Source organism: Eptesicus fuscus, chromosome 9 (assembly GCF_027574615.1).
Source record: "Eptesicus fuscus isolate TK198812 chromosome 9, DD_ASM_mEF_20220401, whole genome shotgun sequence".
Lineage (NCBI taxonomy): Eukaryota > Metazoa > Chordata > Mammalia > Chiroptera > Vespertilionidae > Eptesicus > Eptesicus fuscus.
In genome coordinates this window covers 1,456,957-1,475,731 of record NC_072481.1, presented here as the reverse complement: position 1 = coordinate 1,475,731, position 18,775 = coordinate 1,456,957, and the positions used below count along the sequence as shown (strand labels likewise).

At 65.2% G+C, this 18,775-nt stretch overlaps 1 protein-coding gene across 1 annotated transcript in view; it reads right to left on the bottom strand.

Moving 5' to 3' along the window:
* Positions 1 to 18,775, bottom strand: part of PRDM16 (PR/SET domain 16) — a 189,051-nt gene that overhangs the window by 38,631 nt on the left and 131,645 nt on the right. Inside the window, exon 6 of the mRNA XM_054720667.1 lies at positions 3,272 to 3,406. Within this exon, the coding sequence (XP_054576642.1) occupies positions 3,272 to 3,406 (135 nt within the window). The remainder of the gene's footprint in view (positions 1 to 3,271; positions 3,407 to 18,775) is intronic.

Genomic DNA, 18,775 nt, shown 5'->3' with positions numbered 1-18,775 from the left:
CACAGACCGCCGGGTCCACGCTGGGCATCAGAAACGAAAGCGAAAGAGAAGCCAGCGGCGGGCGGGCAGCAGCGGGTTCGCATTAGCGTCGGCGCTGGCCCGGGCGTGCGGGCGGCTATCGGGCGGCCGATCTGCTCGGCGCTGCCTTTGTTTGACGGGAGGGGGAGGTGGGCCCGTCTGCTTCCACTTTGGGGAGGCCGACCCCCCTCCGCCAGAGCCCCTCACTCGCCCGAACACGCTGCTGACGTGGGTGTTCCCGCCGCCCGGCCAGCCCTGGGGGTCCCCTGCCCCGAGCCCTGCGCCCCAACATGTGTGTGACCCTGGCACCACGCCAAATCATCCTCAGCGCCGTGGCCACTGCCCTGGTGAGGGGCCCTCGGAGCCCCGGGACGGAGCGGAGGGTCCCTGGCAAAGAGGAGACCCTGGAGGCAGGGCTGGGAGCTCTGCCCCGCGCCCCACAGCCTCCGGGCCCAGGGCCCACGGGAGACCGCGGTTTCAGGAGGACCCGGAGGCCGGCGCCGCCAGGAGGGGGGTGGGGGCTCCGTGCGGGCACCTCCTGCGGCACCGCCATGGCGGTCAGGACGCGCGGTGCGGGAGCTCGGATTCTCCCAGGCGCAGCTCACTGTCTCCCTGGGAGGGGCTGGGGGAGCCGGGAGGCTGGGTGGGCGGCACGGGGTCCCAGGAGGCTCCAGGGAGAACGAGGCCTGGCCCCGTGTCGTGGGCGCTGTCGTGTCGGGGTGTGGGTCCCCCGAGTGCTGAGGACGTGAGCTGCAACGTCGCTCGCTGCCCAGAGCCCGTGGGGACCCCGGAGCCCCGCTGCCAGCAGAGGCCCCGTGGGCGGAGGGAACCGGGAGGAAGCTCCGTGGGCCGAGGCGGTGCCGGGCGGGCAGAGGCTCCCCTCCCCCTCGGGGCAGAGGGCTGACGAGCTGGGGTGCCACCGTCCTCTGCCGGGGCCTCTGCAGCCTGCCTGTGCCTCTACAACCCCCACGCGCCCCGAGCTCCTGCACCCCGAGGCCGCGTCAGGGAGAAACAGCCGGAAGGAACCCGACACTGCGGGCGGCACTCACCGGCGCGGCTACAGGGCCCGGCTTTGCTGCAGGGGGGGGGGGGGGCAGCACCTTTGAGCAGAGACGCGGGGATGAGCGTGGGGCCGCATGAAGGACTCCCCGGGGGGGGGGGGGGGGAGCCCTCTGTCCCGGGTCGGACGGAAAGGCTGGCAGGGCAGTCGATCCCCTTCAGACGCCTCAGCCGCCATGTGGAGCGGGAGCCACGCTCCGGAACCGTTCCCGGAGGAACCAGGTGCTGGGCGCGCGGAGAGGATCGGACGTCGTGGCTTCTGCACAAGTGCGCCGCGGGGGCACGCCCGCTCTCCTGCTCCCCTGGGCCCGGCGTGCCCGCTGCTGTTTCCCCAGCGGGAACCCTGGAAGCTCCATCTTCTCTTCTCTCCGTCACAGACGCGCAGCCCCGGGGCGTGCGGGCCGCAGCCAAGGACACGGTCCCCAGACAAAGGCGAAAAGCCCGCTCCCTCCCTGTGCGCCTGGAATCGAACTCCTCCGCTCCAACTCCCCGCCATCTCCAACTCCCCACCATCTCCAAAGAAAGGGTTTTTTGCCCGGCCGACTGGCGTGGCTCAGTGGCTGAGCGTTGACCTGGGAACCAGGAGGTCAGGGTTCGATTCCCAGTCAGGGCTCGATCCCCAGTGTGGGGGTGTGCAGGAGGCAGCCGATCCATGACTCTCTCATCATGGATGTTTCTATCTCTCTCTCCCTCCCTTCCTCTCTGAAACCAATAAAAAAATATTTTAAAAAAGGAAGTTTTTTTCAAGTTCTATTCTCACCTTTATGATGATTCGTTGCTTTATATGTGGACTTTTTTTATTTTTTTGCGATCGGAGTAAGTTCTTTTCTAAATGTCAGGTTCTGACTAAAAGCCGTGTGCGTCCCAGGCGCAGAGGGGGACTGGAGCCTCAGGGGGTCCTCGGGGCCCTGCTGGGGGCGGCTGACCCCCGCCGGGGGCACTGAGGGCTGAGGGAGTCGCCCACCAGCCCGGGAGGCGGGGATCGCCCTGGAGGCGTGCTCTGCCTTTATTCATCCCAAACCCTCTCTCTAACTCCAGGAGCCCCAGCCCGACGTGACGTAATGGCTTGCACAGGGCACGCGGGAAGGCGCCCTGTGTTATGTGGTCTCTGCAAATAATCTTGAAAGCGATGGGATCCCTTTTGCAAATGAGGTCTCCGGTGTGACCCCAAGATGCTGTAGGCCAAAACAAAGGGCTCGGAGGGAGGGGCTGGGCCTCCAGCTCCCGGGAACCCCGTGTTCGGGGAGGACGGCGGACACGTGGCCCGGGGGCCCTGCTCCCTGCAAACTGTAATTAAAGCCACGGCGCGCGCTGCCTTCCTGGTGCACAGAAACCCCACCCCACCTTCCCTCCTGGTCCCCGTGGGTCGGGGTGCCCGCCACGCGGAGCCGGAGCCGTGATGCCCGCAGCCCAGGGCGGCCCGACACCCAGGGAGGGGGACCGCGGCAGCCTCCGGCTGGTCAGCGCCGACCCTCCCCGGGCCTGGCCACACAGTGCCAGGCAGACCCAGTCCTCCAGCGGGCAGTTCCGCTGCCCGCCTCCCGGGCGGGGGCACCTGTCGGGAGCGAGGCCCGCAGCATCCTGTCTGCCCGCGGCTCTGCTTCACGCACCGGCCCCTTTAGCTCCCGGGCCTGGCAGCCTGGGAGGCCCTGACCGAAGGCCCGGGTGGAGCCCCATAAGGGGTCACCGCGCTCCCTGAAACCCTGCGCCGACCCCCATGTGTCAAACAGCCACCCCCAAGCGGGACAGGGCCTGGAAGAGGTCCCTGGACCCTTACCTTGGCCCCCCAGGCCGCTCGCCTCATTGCCAAGGCCCCCACAGGGTCAGAGGTCAGAGGACCCTTCACCTCAGTCCTCAGGCCGCTCGCCTCATTGCCAAGGCCCTCGCAGGGTCAGAGGTCAGGGGACCCTTCACCTCAGTCCCCAGGCCGCTCGCCTCATTGCCAAGGCGCCCACAGGGTCAGAGGTCAGGGGACCCTTCACCTCAGTCCCCCAGGCCTTTCGCCTCATTGCCAAGGCCCTCGCAGGGTCAGAGGTCAGAGGACCCTTCACCTCAGTCCCCCAGCCCTTCCATCTCAGTGCCAAGGCCCCCCTGGGGTCAGAGGTCAGCGGACCCTTCACCAGACACACCAGGCCTCCCGCCTTGGTGCCAAGCCCTGCAGGGCAGGGGTCCCTGGGCATGAGCCGCCACCTACCTGCTCGTTGATCTGGCACATGGTGAGGTTCTGGTCGTCGCAGGAGCAGGCCACGCGGATGTACTTGAGCCAGCTGCCCGCCCCCGCCTGCCCGGCGTCCACGCAGAACTTCTCGCCGCCCAGGTCTTCGGAGACCTGCCCGGGAAGGAAGCAACGGAGCGGGTCAGAGGCCTCCTCCATGAGCCGCGGCGGCCGGGCCCAGAGCGGCGGGCGCTCAGCACCTGGGCATGTGAGCGAGCCCTCGGCCCACAGCCGCCTGCCAGGAGCCCCGGAGCCAGGGAGGGGCCCCTCTCACCGAGCGGCTCTCTGGCCCGGCGTGGAAACTGCCACCCGCCCTGTGACGCCCCCGGCGGAGCGCCCACGTGTGAACCCGAGGCCGGTGCCTCCCGCAGAGCCCGCCCCCCCGCCGCTGCAGAGCTGCCCTCGGAGGTGAAGGTGTGGGTGTGTGGCCGCTCACACCCGCGTGCCCATCCCCCTGCGAGTCAGAAACACGAAATGTCCTTCTGAAACGTGGGACGTTTCCTCTGACGCCGTGGCGGCCCCCACGCAGCCTCTCACGCCCGCAGCCACGGCTCCTCTGGCCACGGCTCCCTGACCGGCTCGACAGGCGGGGGCCGGCGGCGCCTTCAGGCGGAGACCTGACTGTGTCCAGCTCAGAGCGGGTCGCCTCGCCTTGGTGGACCCGGGGGAGCCGCAGGCTGGGTTCCCCCGGCCCCCACCTGCTCCGGCCAGTGCCTCCGGGGTCCAGCCGGAGCCGTGGATGGGGCAGCATCAGGGCCAACCTCGGGCAGCCCAGCCGGGCAGGGATTGGGGGAGCCGAGGCCACCTTCACACTGAGGTCCTGATGGGCAGGGGTCCGGCTGAGCAGGTGACGGGAGCAGAGGGGCCCAAGGAAGCCGGGGCGGGGCAGGGGGTGGCCTGCCTGGTGCAGGCAGAGGCGGCGGCTCCGGGTCCCCTGGCCTCTGCGCCCCGGGGTCTCCTGCGCGTTATGGAGGGAAAGCCGCCCTGGAGGGGCTGCCCGAGGCCGGGAGAGGACACCCCTGGCCAGCGCATCGGTGCTTCGTAAACGTTCCTGGCCCCGAGTGTGCACAGGCTGTTCTAAATGGCCACGGCCCCTGAAGTGATGGGGGGCAGCTGCTGTGCTGTGGGAGGCACAGAACCTGCTCTAGCCTGTCTGTGCGTCCACACCCACGGCCCCTTGGGGAGCCCGCGGCGGCCCCTCCTCCGAATGACAAGTGTCCGAGCGACACGCAGGGGCCCAGCTCTGCGGACACCTCCGTGGGCTGAGCTGGGAGGGGTTGTGAGCCGGGGCCTCCGCTCTGAGAATTCTCCACTTTGGGGGACTTTAACCAAATGGGCCTAATTCTGAAAGAGGAGAGGAACCAGAGGGTCCGGGCAGGGTGGGGACACGAGATGGTAGGTGGGCACAGGTGGGCACAGGTGGGCACAGGGGTGGCGGGCGCAGGTGGGCACAGGTGGGCGCAGGGAGGGTGGGCACAGGTGGGCGCAGGGAGGGTGGGCACAGGTGGGCGCAGGGAGGGTGGGCAGTGTGGCAGCGGCGCTCCTGTCTCCATCCCAGCTCCCAGTCCTCACCATTGCAGCCCAGTCCCTGAAAGACCAAGGGAGAGGGGGCGTGGCCTGCCGTGCCAGGTGAGCCCGTGGGCAGCTGGTGGGGGGAGTGCAGGCCCGTGGGAAGGGCCCCTCTTCTCACCTCCCACCCCAACTGCAGGAAACCCGTCGAAAAGACCCCCCACGCAGCCTGTGGTTAGTGGCACCTCCACGGAGCGAGGCCGCCCCTCCCCCCGCCTTCCTCTGTTACAGGAAGAAGAGGGGCTGGCGGCGGGGGCTGGGGTTCCCTGTGGCCCCCACCCCGCAGCGTGTGCCACGCGGGCTGGCAGTCTCCCTCTGTGCGTGTCCCCATCTCTCTCTCCGTGGGTCTGTCGCTGTCACCCGCCCCCAGCCCCAGCGGTGGTCAGAGCCGGGCCTTCCAGCGCTGGGGCCCAGCGGCTCAGGGGTCCCCTCACCTTGACCCCAGCGCCTGGCGCCCGGAGACAGCCCTGGAGGGAGAGGCATGGAACTACCCAACCAACGAACGAATGCACCACTGTTCCCCGTGCTCAGGAGCGCCTCTCCATCCAACGTGCACGTATGAGTGTGCGTGTGTGCACGTGTGTACATGTGCACATGTGTGTGGCTGTGAGGGTGCATCGGGCGGCTGTGGGGGCACTCAGTGTGCTTTGGGAAAAGACTGATCCGCTGCCTGAGGGAGGGGCCCCGGCGGCTGGCGGCCCCCCAGCCTCCACCAACCACCTTCCCGCCTTCCAGGCCGCCCTCCGACCCCCTCTGCACATCCCGAGGGCCGGGCCGCGCCAGCCCTGTGCCAGGAGCGGGCGCCACAGGCAGGCCCCGGGGCCCGGACGCTGCACGGGGCCCTGCAGACTCGCTCTCCCGGCGCCTCCCTCCATCGGCTGCGGTGACAGGGGCCCCGAGTGGGACCAGGGCCCCTCTGCTGTGCCCCTTCCCTGTCACCCCGAGAGCCCACCTGACCCCCTATGTCCTCAGAGGGCTTATTCTGGGGGGAGGGGGGGGACAGGCCCAGAGGCCGAGGGCAGGGACGGCTGGGAGGTTCTGGGCTCGCCCACCCGACCCCACGCCCACACCGACGCCTTCCTAACGTGCGTGAGCCAGTCCCACCGCGGGAACAGGGGCCCCGCCGCCTGCACCCCGACAGCCAGGCTGCCGCTGGCTCTGGTGCAACCTGACGAACAGGCCCCGCCTTCCAGAAACTTCCGCCCTCCGCCTGTAGAACCAGCCCCTCTTGTCCAGGCGATGGCCCCGCAGGCGTTGGTCCCTCCTCCCGGAGCTGGGCCGACGTCCCGGCTCGCGCACGGGGTCCGAACAGGGACTTGGCTGGCCGCTCGCCCCTCGCGACGCTGTGCGAGGCCTTCAGTCTGTCCCCGCCCCTCTCGGGGGCCACCGTCTCCCGGGCCTCCCCCACCTGGCGCTCAGTGTGCCCCCCTCTCTGGCCAGCAGCCCCCCTCTCCTGGTCACTCTTGGGAATGTCCCTCCTCCTCATCCAGAACGCTGCCCGCCCTGCCCGGGGCCTGGTCCCTGGGTGGCACCCACTTCCTGGCGGCCCCAAAGGTCAGGGGAGGCCCCTCCTCCCAGGGCGCCTGGCTGGCTCTCGGGGTGACAGGGCAGGACTTGGCTAACCCTTTCCTTCTAAAGAGATGAAACTCTGCTTCTGAGAGGCGCCAGGCGGAGCCGCCCCGTCCTCCAGTCCCCCCCCCCCGCTCCCCCCCTCGCCTGACCCGGGTCCGAATCCTGCTTCGGGCTATGGGGCCGGCCCTGGGAGTCCCAGAGGAAGCTGCCCTGATGCCCGCTGCGCCCACTCAGCCTCGAAGACCCCCTTGTCCTTGTCCCTACCGGCTCCCCAGCTCCTGATCGCCCCATCAGAAACGCCGCCTGGAAGCGGGGAGTGGAGACGCTCTCCTAACCCGGCAGGGTTTGCCCGTCGCTCGAGGCTTCCTGCGCTTCTCACGTGCGCTCTGCCGGGGGCTCTCCTGCCCGTCGGGGGCGAGCGCGCAGGGGGGCTGCCGGGCTGCCGTCCTCGCTGGCCTAACGGGTCTGAGCGAGCGGGAGCGGGACGGCGCCCCAGGCTGCCCTCGGTGCCCGGGCCCTGCTGCTGTAACTGGCTCCCCTGGCACAGCGCCCGCCCCCCCGCCGGCGGGCACCGGGGAGGGCCTCCTCCTGCCCCTGCCCCTGCCCCTGCCCCTGCCCCCACCCCTGCCCCCTCCTTTAAGGACCACAGAGCCGGGTGTCTGGTCGGCACGCGCACGTGCACACACCCGCGGCGATCCTGGCGTCTGCGAGGCTCCGTCCCGAGGGAAGGAGGTGGGAGGCGCTCTGGAAACCCCTTCATCGGTGTGGGCAGCCCAGGACGAGCTCCTAGATCCCCTCCCGACTCTCATCAGCTCCTTAAGGCTCGGGGCGGAGACGACCCAGCGCTGCCCCCGAAGGCGGCTGGTGGGAGGGGTCGCGGGGCAGACGGCGTCCAGGCAGCAGGTCAGGGGCCTGGGCCCACCCGCTCCATGTGGGAGGGAGGGGACAGGGGGACGGGGCGGGGAGCAAGGGGGCGGCTTCGGGGAAAGCGGGGGCAGCCAGGTGGAGGCAGCCCTCCCCCGAGCTCATGAGGAGAGAGGGATGGAGAGCCGGTGCTTCCTGGGGCGTGTGCCCCCTGGGATGAGGGGCTCCTGGTCCCCAGGGGTCAGCTCCAGGCCAGGGTGCGTGCCCTGGGCATAAGGACCAGGGTCCGGTGGTCTCAGGGACCCCAGAGCCCAGCCCGGGTGAGGAGGCTGCAGGCGCCCAGCAGGGGACGCTGACGCCCCAGAAGGCCGAGGCCCCAAGTCCGCATCCGGGGGCCCTGCTCCTGTGCTAACGACGCCAGACCCCGAAACCGCCTCTGCTGTTCTGGGGCGCGGGCGTGCTGAGGGCCTGAGGGAAGTCTCAGACTGCAAACTCCTCAGACAAAAACCCACGCGAACCCCCGAGGGAAGGTCTCAGCCTCCGTCCCCCAGGACTCAGACAGCCGGGGCCATGGAGCCTCCTGGGCTCACAGACCCGCTCCCCCAAATACCCTGACACTCGGGGGCTGCGGCGCTGCTGGGGTGCCCGGCCTGGGCGCCTGCCCGGAGCCCGGATCCCAGCCTCTCGGCACTGCCGCCTTCTCTGCTTCCTGCCCTCCCACCTGCCCCTCATCCTCCTTCTCCCTCCCTCCCGCCTCCCCGGCCCAGGGGCTGCGTGAGGGGCCACGGCTATGAACTCGGCAGAAACCCAGAGGGCGCGGCAGGGGCCCAGCAGAGCTTCGAGCTGATGGGGTCACTCGAGCGAGCCCCGCCCGGTCCCCTGGAGTGGGACTGACCCCCCCCCCATGATGTCATCAGCGCACAGGACAAGAAGAGGGGCTACAGACACCTGGGGCTCGGCGGCTGCCCCTCACGCCCGCTGCAGCACCCGGGTCCCCAAAACCTATGGCTGAGTGAGGTGTGGGGGGCTGGGCTTCCCCCCAAGCACAGGTCTCGTCACCAGGCACGCGCTGCCTCCCGGGGCCGTCGGAAGTGACGGGCTCTGTGGTTCAGGCCAGCTCTCCCGGGGGCAGGGCGGTGAACGGACGAACACGGACCTGCTCAGACACAGGCCCCGGGGCGGCCAGCGGGGAGCAGGTGACGGCGGCAGGACAGGGAGCTCAGGACCCTGCGGGCGAGGAGCCCACGGACGGTGAGTGCGTCATGGGAGCGGTCAGGGAGGGCGGGGTGGCCACGCGTCCAGGGCGCGCTGAGAGGGGCGGGCTGTGTGTGCCACGCGTGCCTGAAACGTCAGACTCTCAGTCTGACAGCGCGGGGGCGGGTCCTGCCGCCAGCTCTCCTGCGGAACCAGAATGGAGGATGGATGGATGGATGGATGGATGGATGGATGGATGGGTAAGTGCTGTTGGGGCCGTGCGGGGCCCGTGGCCAAGGGACAGGCTGACCGGCCTTGGCAGAGCGCACGCCCACACCGGCCCGGCGCTGAGAGCCTGCAGGGCCCCCCGCTGGTGGCCCTGGTGCCTGATGGCCCCCCCCTCCCACCGGCTGCCTCTGTGCCTCAGGCCGCTGGGCAGAGGCGGCCCTTCCTGGCTCTCCCGGGGGTAAGTGTGGGCTCCTGGCCGGTCGGGAATGTTCCGTGGGTGGCCCGGGGCCCAGAGGGACAGGCCAGCGGCAGGGAGCCGGCGAGGGTGCTCGTGAGCTTCCTCTCTGTCCCCCGTAGGTGCCCCTCGGAACGTGCCCACGCCCCCAAGAGAAGGCGCTCACTGCGGGGCCTCCCCATGCACCTCAGAGGACTCGGCGTCGGCTGGACGACAGAGTCAAAGCAAGGCTTCGGGCTGGACTTGAACCCGACGAGGAAATCATGTGCCCGCAGGCCCAGGGCCCCTTCCCCGGACCCCCCCCCCTCCCGGAGAGCTGGTGCCGCAGGGCAGCTACTTGCCAGGGTGGGTCCTGCAGGGGCCTGGCCTCAGGTGATCCAGGTACTGCTCTGACCCCCACCCCCAACCAGGCACCACCGTGGGGTGCCCTCGGCCCGTCTGTGGGTGCCACGTGCCCAAGCCGGTCTCTTGGGGGCTCAGCCCAGTGCAGCCTCATGGGGCTGCTGCTCCTTGGTGGCGGGGGGAGGGGGTGGGGAACGCAGGGGGACAGCCCCTCTGGTCCCGTTGCTGTTGCTGGACCTGGAGGCCGGGGAGGGCAGGCATGAAAAGCCACCGCCGTGCCACCATCTGGGAGTTTGGCAGGTAAAGGCCGGGTGCAGAGAAGCCCCCCAGATCCTAGCCTGGCTGGTAAACTGCCCCCAGCTCGCAGCTTCCACTCCTGCCCCCCCGCGCCCGCAGGCCCGGCCCCGGCTCCCGGACTGACGTGGTTGAGATCAGCCAGGCACCTGCTGCTGCGAAGGGGCGGGCGCAGGAGCTCCGAGCCTGGAGGTCACGCGCCACCGCAGCCCCAGCTGTGACATTCTTGGGCGAGACACTCGGTGCTGCCGTTCACGAAAAAATGGAAAAAAGCCAAACAGCAGAGCCACAGGCTGTGGGGGGGCCCGGGGAGCCCGGCTCTGCCCACAGGAAGCGACCCCGAGCTGAGGGGAGGCCCCCACAAGGTGTCACACGGCCACATCGGGGGTGACAACCGCACAGCTGTGGGCGGGCACCCACCTGCAGGTGCTGAGCAGCGTGCACCGTGGCTGAGCTGCTGCAAACTGGGGGAGGGGCTCCCCGCCTGGCCAGCCGGCCGCGGGCCTGGGCACCTGTCTACACGCTCTCTGCTGGACGAAGGCCCCGGTGTGGACACAGAATGCCAGGTCGCAATGCCCCCAGGACCCAGGCCTCCTCCCCCAGCTCTGTTCCCCGGGCTGGGACCGTGTGCCGTCCAGCCGGTGATCCCGGAGGAGCTGCTCCGAGACCCCAAGTCCCATCACCCTCCGACCCCCTCCAGCGCCCCGTCACCGTGGACAACAATGCGGCCGGCGCCCGGGAGTGACTTCCTCCCACATGCACGTCTCAGAACACAGGGAGCTCGGAGTCCCCTCTCCCTCTCCAGGCATCCCCGTCACCACCCTACAGACCGCTGCCCCAGCCGCTGGTCACCACGGAGCTGCGCCATCGAGTCCCTAGCAGCCACGTTTGCAGATGAGGGAACAGGCACAGAGGGGTTAGGGAACCGGCCGATGTGGCACAGCAAGAAAGGGGCAGGCCGGCTGGACACTGGGCACTGCATGCTGTCTCATCCTGTGGGGACCAGCGCTACGCACCCCGGTTGGTCCTGCCCTCCCGCCTCTCCTTGACTTGACCGTGGCGGCCCAGGTGACTAGAGCTCCCCCGGAGCCTCGAAAGGACAGCGGCTCAGTCGGGGCTCCTTGACTGTCTCCACGGGTGGATGGATGGACGGGTGGATTGGAGGATGGATAGATGGACAGACAGATGGATAGATGGATGGATGGATGATAAATGGATAATGGGTGGATAGATGGATGGGTGGATTGGAGAGTGGATGGATGGACAGACAGATGGATAGATGGATGGATGGATGATAAATGGATAATGGGTGGGTGGATGGATGGGTGGGTAGATGGATGGATGGATAGACAGATGGAAAGACAAATGAATGGCCCGGCTGGCGCGGCTCAGTGCCTGAGCATCGACCTATGAACTGGAGGTCACATGCCCAGGTTGTAGGCTCCTGGTCAGGGCACATGCCCAGGTTGTAGGCTCGATCCCCAGTAGGGGACGTACAGGAGGCCTCTGTCATCATTGATGTTTCTATCTCTCTCTCCCTCTCTGAAATCAATAAAATATATTTAAAAAAAGACAAATGGATGGATAAATGATAGATGGATGATAAATAGAGAGATGGGTAGATGGATAGATGGATGGACAGATGAATGGATGGGTGGATGGATGGATGGATGGATGATGGATGGATGGATAGATGGATGGATGAATGGATGGGTAAATGGATGGATGGATGGACAGATGGATGGATGGATGATGGATGGATTATGGATGGATGGATGGATGGATGGGTGGATGGATGGGTAGATGGATAAATGTATGGGTAAATGGATGGATGGATGGATGGATGGATGGATGGGTAGATGGATGGATGTATGGGTAAATGGATGGATGAATGGATGGATGGATAGATGGATGGATGTATGGGTAAATGGATGGATGGATGGATGGATGGATGGGTAGATGGATGGATGTATGGGTAAATGGATGGATGGATGGATGGATGGGTAAATGGACGGGTGGATGGATAGATGGATGATGGATGGATGGATGGATAATGGATGATGGATGGATGGATGGATGGATGGATGGATGAATGATGGATGATGGATGGATGGATGGATAATGGATGATGGATGGATGGATGGGTAGATGGATGGATGTATGGGTAAATGGATGGATGGATGTATGGATGTATGGGTAGATGGATGGATGTATGGGTAAATGGATGGATGGACGGATGGATGGGTAAATGGACGGATGGATGGATAGATGGATGATGGATGGATGGATGGATGGATGGATGGATGGGTAAATGGATGGATGGATGGATGGGTAGATGGATGGATGGATGGATGGATGGATGGATGGGTAGATGGATGGATGGATGGATGGATGGATGGATGGATGGATGGATAGATGGATGGATGGATGGATGGATGGGTAGATGGATGGATGGATGGATGGATGGGTAGATGGATGGATGGATGGATGGATGATGGATGATGGATGGATGATGGATGATGGATGATGGATGGATGATGGATGATGGATGATGGATGGATGATGGATGGATGATGGATGATGGATGATGGATGATGGATGGATGATGGATGGATGGATGGATGGATGATGGATGGATGGATGGATGATGGATGATGGATGGATGGATGGATGATGGATGATGGATGGATGGATGGATGATGGATGGATGGATGATGGATGATGGATGATGGATGGATGGATGGATGGATGATGGATGGATGGATGGATGGATGATGGATGATGGATGGATGGATGGATGGATGGATGGATGATGGATGATGGATGATGGATGATGGATGGATGGATGGATGGATGGATGATGGATGATGGATGGATGATGGATGATGGATGGATGGATGGATGATGGATGATGGATGGATGATGGATGATGGATGGATGGATGGATGATGGATGATGGATGGATGATGGATGATGGATGATGGATGATGGATGGATGATGGATGGATGGATAAGTGGATGGATGGATGGGTAGATGGATGGATGGATGGATGGATAAGTGGATTGTTAAACTGAATGATGGATGAGACACAGAGTCCCCCAACCTCCCCAGACACCTTTGGCTTCCTCCACTTCCCAAGGTGAGATATAAGGGAACATCCTGCCAGGAGTTGTAAAGGTGGAAGAACACCTGGGAACGCCTCTCCCAGGAAGCCTGCCCTGATCTCACCCACCAGAGGGTCTCACAGTCCCTGCCCCATCACAGGACTATCACAGCAGGTTTCATTCGGCTGACCCCGGAGCCAGGCAGATGGTGGTGCCCCTCAGTGTTTGGGGGGCAAATGGGCGGGGGCTTCAGGACAACGGAGACTGGCCTCTGCCCAGTGAGTCTCTCTTTCCTCATCCTCCCATGTCGGCTCCGGACCCCTCTGCTCGGTCCTCCGTGGGTTCTGCCCGAGGACGCTAGACACTCCTCCTCGCACCCCTGCTTCTCTGGATTCCAGGCTGCGATTCCCCCTGCGTCCAACGTCACTGTCCTCTGCGCGTGGTGACTGGGTGTTCCCCGGGGTCGACGGGCAGCGTCCTATTTCCCAGGGCCGAGGCCGCGCTGGCTTGTCCCTCTCAGCGCCCTGGGGGACCGGCACCCAGTAGGTGGCCGGGGGAGGTGTGGCGCGCCGCGGGGACGGATCCAGCGGGGTTATATTTAGTGCCTTCCCTGCGCTGACTCAGTCTCTCCGAGCCCGTCCCCTCTCCTCCTCCAGGGGACACGTCGGTCCAGAGCAGCTCCGTGACTCACGCCCCTGTATCAGCCTCGTGTTCTGAGATCAGCGCCCACAAATAGCTCGCGTCTCAGCAGGCCGACGCTCCGCAAATACCTTGCCAGTCCCCCAGCGAGCACGCGCGGCTGACGGACAAACATGGTCATTGGCAGGGGCCCCCGGTGCACAGCCTGTGGTGTGCGGACGCCCCCGCGGTCAGCCTGCTCCAAAGCGCCCCCGCAGGCCGGGCCCCCGCGCAGCCCCGCAGCCCGGCCGCGCCCCACCTGCGCTCCATGGCGAGGGGCTTTCTCTCCCAACACTTTCCCCGCACAGTTCTGCCGCCTGGGATTTCAGTGGCTTTTCTTTAATCCTCACCCGAGGGTAGTTTCCCATCGATTATTGTTTGTTAATATATGTTTATTGATCTCAGAGAGGAAGGGAGAGGGGAGAGAGAGAGAGAAACATCAATGATGAGAGAGAATCATGGATTGGCTGCCTCCTGCACGCTCCCTATAAGGATGGAGCCTGCAACCTGGGCATGTGCTCCTGACCGGAATGGAACCCGAGACCCGTCGGTCCACAGGCCAGCGCTCTAGCCACTGAGCCACACCGGCCAGGCGGGTTTCTGTTTTCTGGTGTTTTTTGCAGGGGGGCCCAGACCTCGGTCGTTGTCTGGCTGAGTGGGGAGGGGCCCGGGTCCTGTAACTGTAACCCAAGGGGCCCATCTCTCTCTCCCAGCCCTCTCAGCGCAACGGACGTCAGACGTGGGGTGACTGAGATCCTGGGGATGCGATGCGGGACCCTGAACCCCCTGGTTCCTTCTGGATTCTCAGTTCTCCCACGCGGCCCAGGCCCGTCTCGGGGACGGACCTCGCGAGCCACAGCCAGGCCGCCCGGGGCTGTGCCCAGCCTGCGCCGCCTCCCTGGGAACCCGCGGCCGGCTCGCTTCCCAGACGCGGGCGCTGGGGAGCCCGGGAGTTTGGAAATGATTCATGGGCCGAGGTGGGGCAGAGTCAGGCCGGATGACAAATGGAACCAATTAAATCCCGCAGGTCTCCTCCTGCTCCGGTGCCAGCCGTCCAGCCACCTCCGAGGAAATATATTACAGGAATTAAAAGTGTGTCTCCCCCGCCCCGCCCCACCCACCGTGTTACCTGGATCCCTTTCAAGTCCACACCGGCCAAGTTCAAACATCGCTTCTCTCTCAGGAAATAGCCCCGAAGTGGGTTATGAAAATCTAATGACAGCGTCCCGGCGGTCCGCGAGCCCCTCAGCCTCGCCTGGCGGCTCAGAGCAGCCGGCTCCGGCGGGGACGCGGGGGAGAGCCTCGGCCTCGTGGTGGGATGGACCATTCTTCGCGGATTCTATCGCTTTTTTTTTTAACCTTCACCCGAGGATTTTTCATTGATTTTTAGGGAGAGTGTGAGAGAGAGGGAGAGACAGAGAGAAACATCCAGGTGAGAGAAACACATCGATCGGTTGCCTCCTGCACACGCCCCACCAGGGCCCGGGCCGGGGAGGAGCCTGCAACCGAGGTACCTGCCCTGGACTGGAATCGAACCCGGGACCCTTTGGTCCACAGGCCGACGCTCTGTCCTCCGAGCAGAGCTGCCGAGGGCTCTATTGCTTTTTTTTTTTTTTTTTAATTTGAGAAGAGGCAAAGGGAAGGGTGTGCTTGCTGGAGGGGGCGGTGCTGGACGGATTCCGCTGCCGCGTCCCGCCATGTCGGGGGACGAGGATGAGAGCTCGGGGGAGGGGGGGGGGCGGTGGGAGCGAGCGCTGGGCGCCGTCAGGGCTCCCCGGCTCCAGGCTCGCTGCCTGCTGCCCGAGGCGGACACGTCCCCCGTGACCACCAGGAAGGGCTGCGCGGGCTCGGTCCTTCGTGCCGGGTGGGAGCGGCCGGGCCGGGGGGCGGTCAGCCCTCTCCCTGCGGGCTTGGCTCGGTGCCGGGCGGGTCTGCCGACAGCTGTGGGGGCAGAGGTCCCTTTGCCGTCTTCGTCGCCGGGGTGGCCGCCCAGGGTGGGGTCATGTTGTGCTTCTCCGGCGGCTGAGACGCCCCACACGTTGGGGGGGGGGGGGCTGAGCTGGGGTCTCTGTCCCGGAGTCTCTTGGCCAGTGACTTCCCCGCAGACGCGGATCCAGCCCCGCACGGCGCCGTGTGGGCGGCTCCGGCAGACAAGCCGTCCTCGCGATCCCATGACGGCCAGGCTCACGGAGCTGGGGGGCACCCAGGCGCACCCGCTCCTCCCTTCTTTTCTAGAAGGTTCCCTGCCCCTGTGGGGAGACTGTCCCTTAGGCATGTCTGGTGGGTCACGTCCCCACTCCATGTCCTTCCCTCGCACTCTCCACACGCCCCGCATTTCCGTTTTAAATCATTTTCGTTGTGTCTTCCTCTTCACACTGAGCCCGCGTTCAGTTATTTTTAGGTAAAATGGTCCCTTTGATTCTTTCCCAAGGGCCTTGTTCTGAAGATAAGGTGTGTGTCCCCTCCCCGTTTAATACCCATGTTAATAATAACAATAACAATAATAATAAACGTAACGAGAAGCAGAAGAGAATCCAAGCACTTGGCACACGCACGCGCACTTCCCGACCGCCCTTCCCCGGGTCACAGCCACCGGAACGCAGATGCAGGCGCAGGCGCGGCGTTGAACTCTCGCGGCCTCCACGCCGGCCGTGCTGGGTGCCACGTGGGTCTTCCCGTGGCAGCAGACATTCCCGGAACCCACGTGCCTCCGTAACATCTCAGGCGCACGTTCGCGCCGCAGGCAACACCGGGCGTGGCGTGGGGGCGCAGGCCGGGGGACCTGGTGTTCTGGGGGCGCGTTTGGAAGGGGGTCCCCAACTGAGCGGGCTCCTGGCCACGGCCCGTGGCACCTCTCAGCCGTCTCTGCATTTCTTTCTTTTTGTTTGTGTGTTAATCCTCGGAGGACATTTTCCATTGACTTTTAGGGAGAGTGGAAGAGAGAGAGAGAGACATCGATGTGACAGAAACACGTTGATTGGATGCCTCCTGCACGAGCCCCGCCCTGGGCCCGGGCCAGGGAGGAGCCTGCAACCGAGGTCCGTGCCCTTGACAGGAATGGAACCTGGGTGGGACCCTTCGTCCACAGGCTGACGCTCTACCCACTGAGACACACTGTGCTTTCTTTAGACCAATGGTTTTCAACCTTCTTCACCTCGTGGCCACATACACTAATCACCAAAACTCTGGGGCACACCAGAACATATATATATATTAGAGGCCGGGTGCACAAAATTCGTGCATGGGGGGGGGGTGTCCCACAGCCTGGCCTGCACCCTCTCCAATCAGGGACCCCTTGGGGGATGTTCGACTGCCAGCTTAGGCCTGATCCTGCGGCAGCTGGACATCCCTCTTGCAATCTGGGACCGCTGGCTCCTAACCGCTCGCCTGCCTGCCTGCCTGGTCGCCCCCCAAGTGCCTCCCTGCAGGTCTGCCTGGCTGTTCCCCAATTGCCCCCCTGCCTGCCTGCCTGGTCGCCCCCCCAACTGCCCTCCTGCTTACCTGCCTGGTCGCCCCCCAACTGCCCCTCTGCTAACCTGCCTGGTCGCCCCCCAACTGCCCCTCTGCTAACCTGCCTGGTCGCCCCCCAACTGCCTCCCTGCAGGTCTGCCTGGCTGTTCCCCAATTGCCCCCCTGCCTGCCTGCCTGGTCGCCCCCCCAACTGCCCCTCTGCTAACCTGCCTGGTCGCCCCCCAACTGCCCTCCTGCTAACCTGCCTGGTCACCCTCTAACTGCCCCCCTGCCGGCCTGGTCGCCCTCTAACTGTCCAGAAGGAAGTCAGACATCCGGAAGATATCCGGTCACCCGGTCTAATTAGCGTATTACCCTTCTATTAGTATAGATATATATAGTTTGCCGATCTGACAAAAAGACAGACATGATTTGATTCATTCACACTGGATGCTATCACGTCCGCTATGGTCATTGTTTTGCCTGACAATCAGGGGGACAGAGGTCAGTGCTCCGACCACACAGTCGGGTGCCGCGTGTTTTAAACGTTCCCGCGGCTCCCGGTGGAAAACGGCTGCTTTAGAAAAAAACGGCAAAGGGGCAGGACTCCTGGGCCCGGGCTGGCAGCCAGCAGCGTAACCCGAGGGCCCCGGTGGGTCGGTGCGCCTCTCCAGGGTCAGGGGCTGTGACCAGGGCTCCGGGGCTGACGAGCCGGGCTGAGGGGCGCGGACAGCACCTGCGTGGGGCCCGGCCAGTGCTCTGAGGGGCACCGGCCGCTGGGACGCGGGACACGCAGCCGCCCCGGGGAAGGGCCATCCTGGGCCCCCGGCCCCGGCGCTGGCCTTGAGGTGGGCCGGGCAGGGGGCCTGAGGTGGAGACGCACTCCTAGGTGACCGTTCTCTCTGCCCGGGGCCACCGTCGCGGCCTCGCCAGGGCACAGCCGAGCCTCCGCAGAGGAGGCCCTTGGGCGGCGACCGAGGGGAACAGCACCGCCCGGGGCTGCTGCGCGGCCGGCGGAGAGACGCCCGGATTCGCACGAGTTCGAATGTTTCAGGGACCGGCGCACGCGCAGACGGCGATTCGAGTTCATTTGGGGGGAGGGCGGCGGCTCCGGGAACAACACGTGTCCAGCCTCGCCGGGCGCGGGTCGGGCCGTGGCTCAGCGTCTCTGCCGTGATGAACGAGCGCCCCTCGTTGTGTGTTTGGCGGGAAAGGGTCGGAGTTAGGGCTGAGGTTTCCAGCACGGTGAGGGGGGGGGAGGGGGGGGGGGGGGCGGCGGGGGGAGGGGGCGGCGGGGCGGCGGGGGGCTTCCCGCGGGCCGTCCTTTTACAAAGGGGGACTCAGAGGGAACTGCGCTCTTGGGGGAGCTGTCCCATCGAGACGCCATAACACCGGGGCCCGGGGGCTGCTCGCGCTTCTGGACAACGGACACTCGGGGTCCTGGGCCGGCAGCCCCATCGCGTCCAAGTGTTTCCCCAAAAGCCTTGGCTACCGGGGCGTCAGGCATGGGCTCAGCCGACGCCCTTGCATTCCAGCGTCCCCTCCCAGGTCCCACCTGCCCGGGAGCCGCAGGCCCAGCGCCCCCCACCCCGGCCCCCCCTCCCCGCACCCCTGATGCCACAGACCCCCTTTGTGCGCGGGAGACGGGAGACCAGGCCGGGGGTCCGAACACCCGGTTACAGCCTGGTATTCTGCAAGAGGATGTTAACCACACATTCTAATAAAAAAATAAAATAAATAATAATAAACATTTGACCCGAGTAGGGATCTTTCACGAGACGCCCTAATCGTTTTTTCTGCTCCGACCTCCGTTTTCTCTGGCGCGGCTCCAGGGAGTGGGGGTGCAGCGGCCTGCCCCTCGGCGGGAACAAAGGTCTTTTTCAGTCCGAAGGGCTGTCAAGTTTATCCAAATATTCTCAGCTCACGACCAGCCCCTTCTGAATTGATATTCC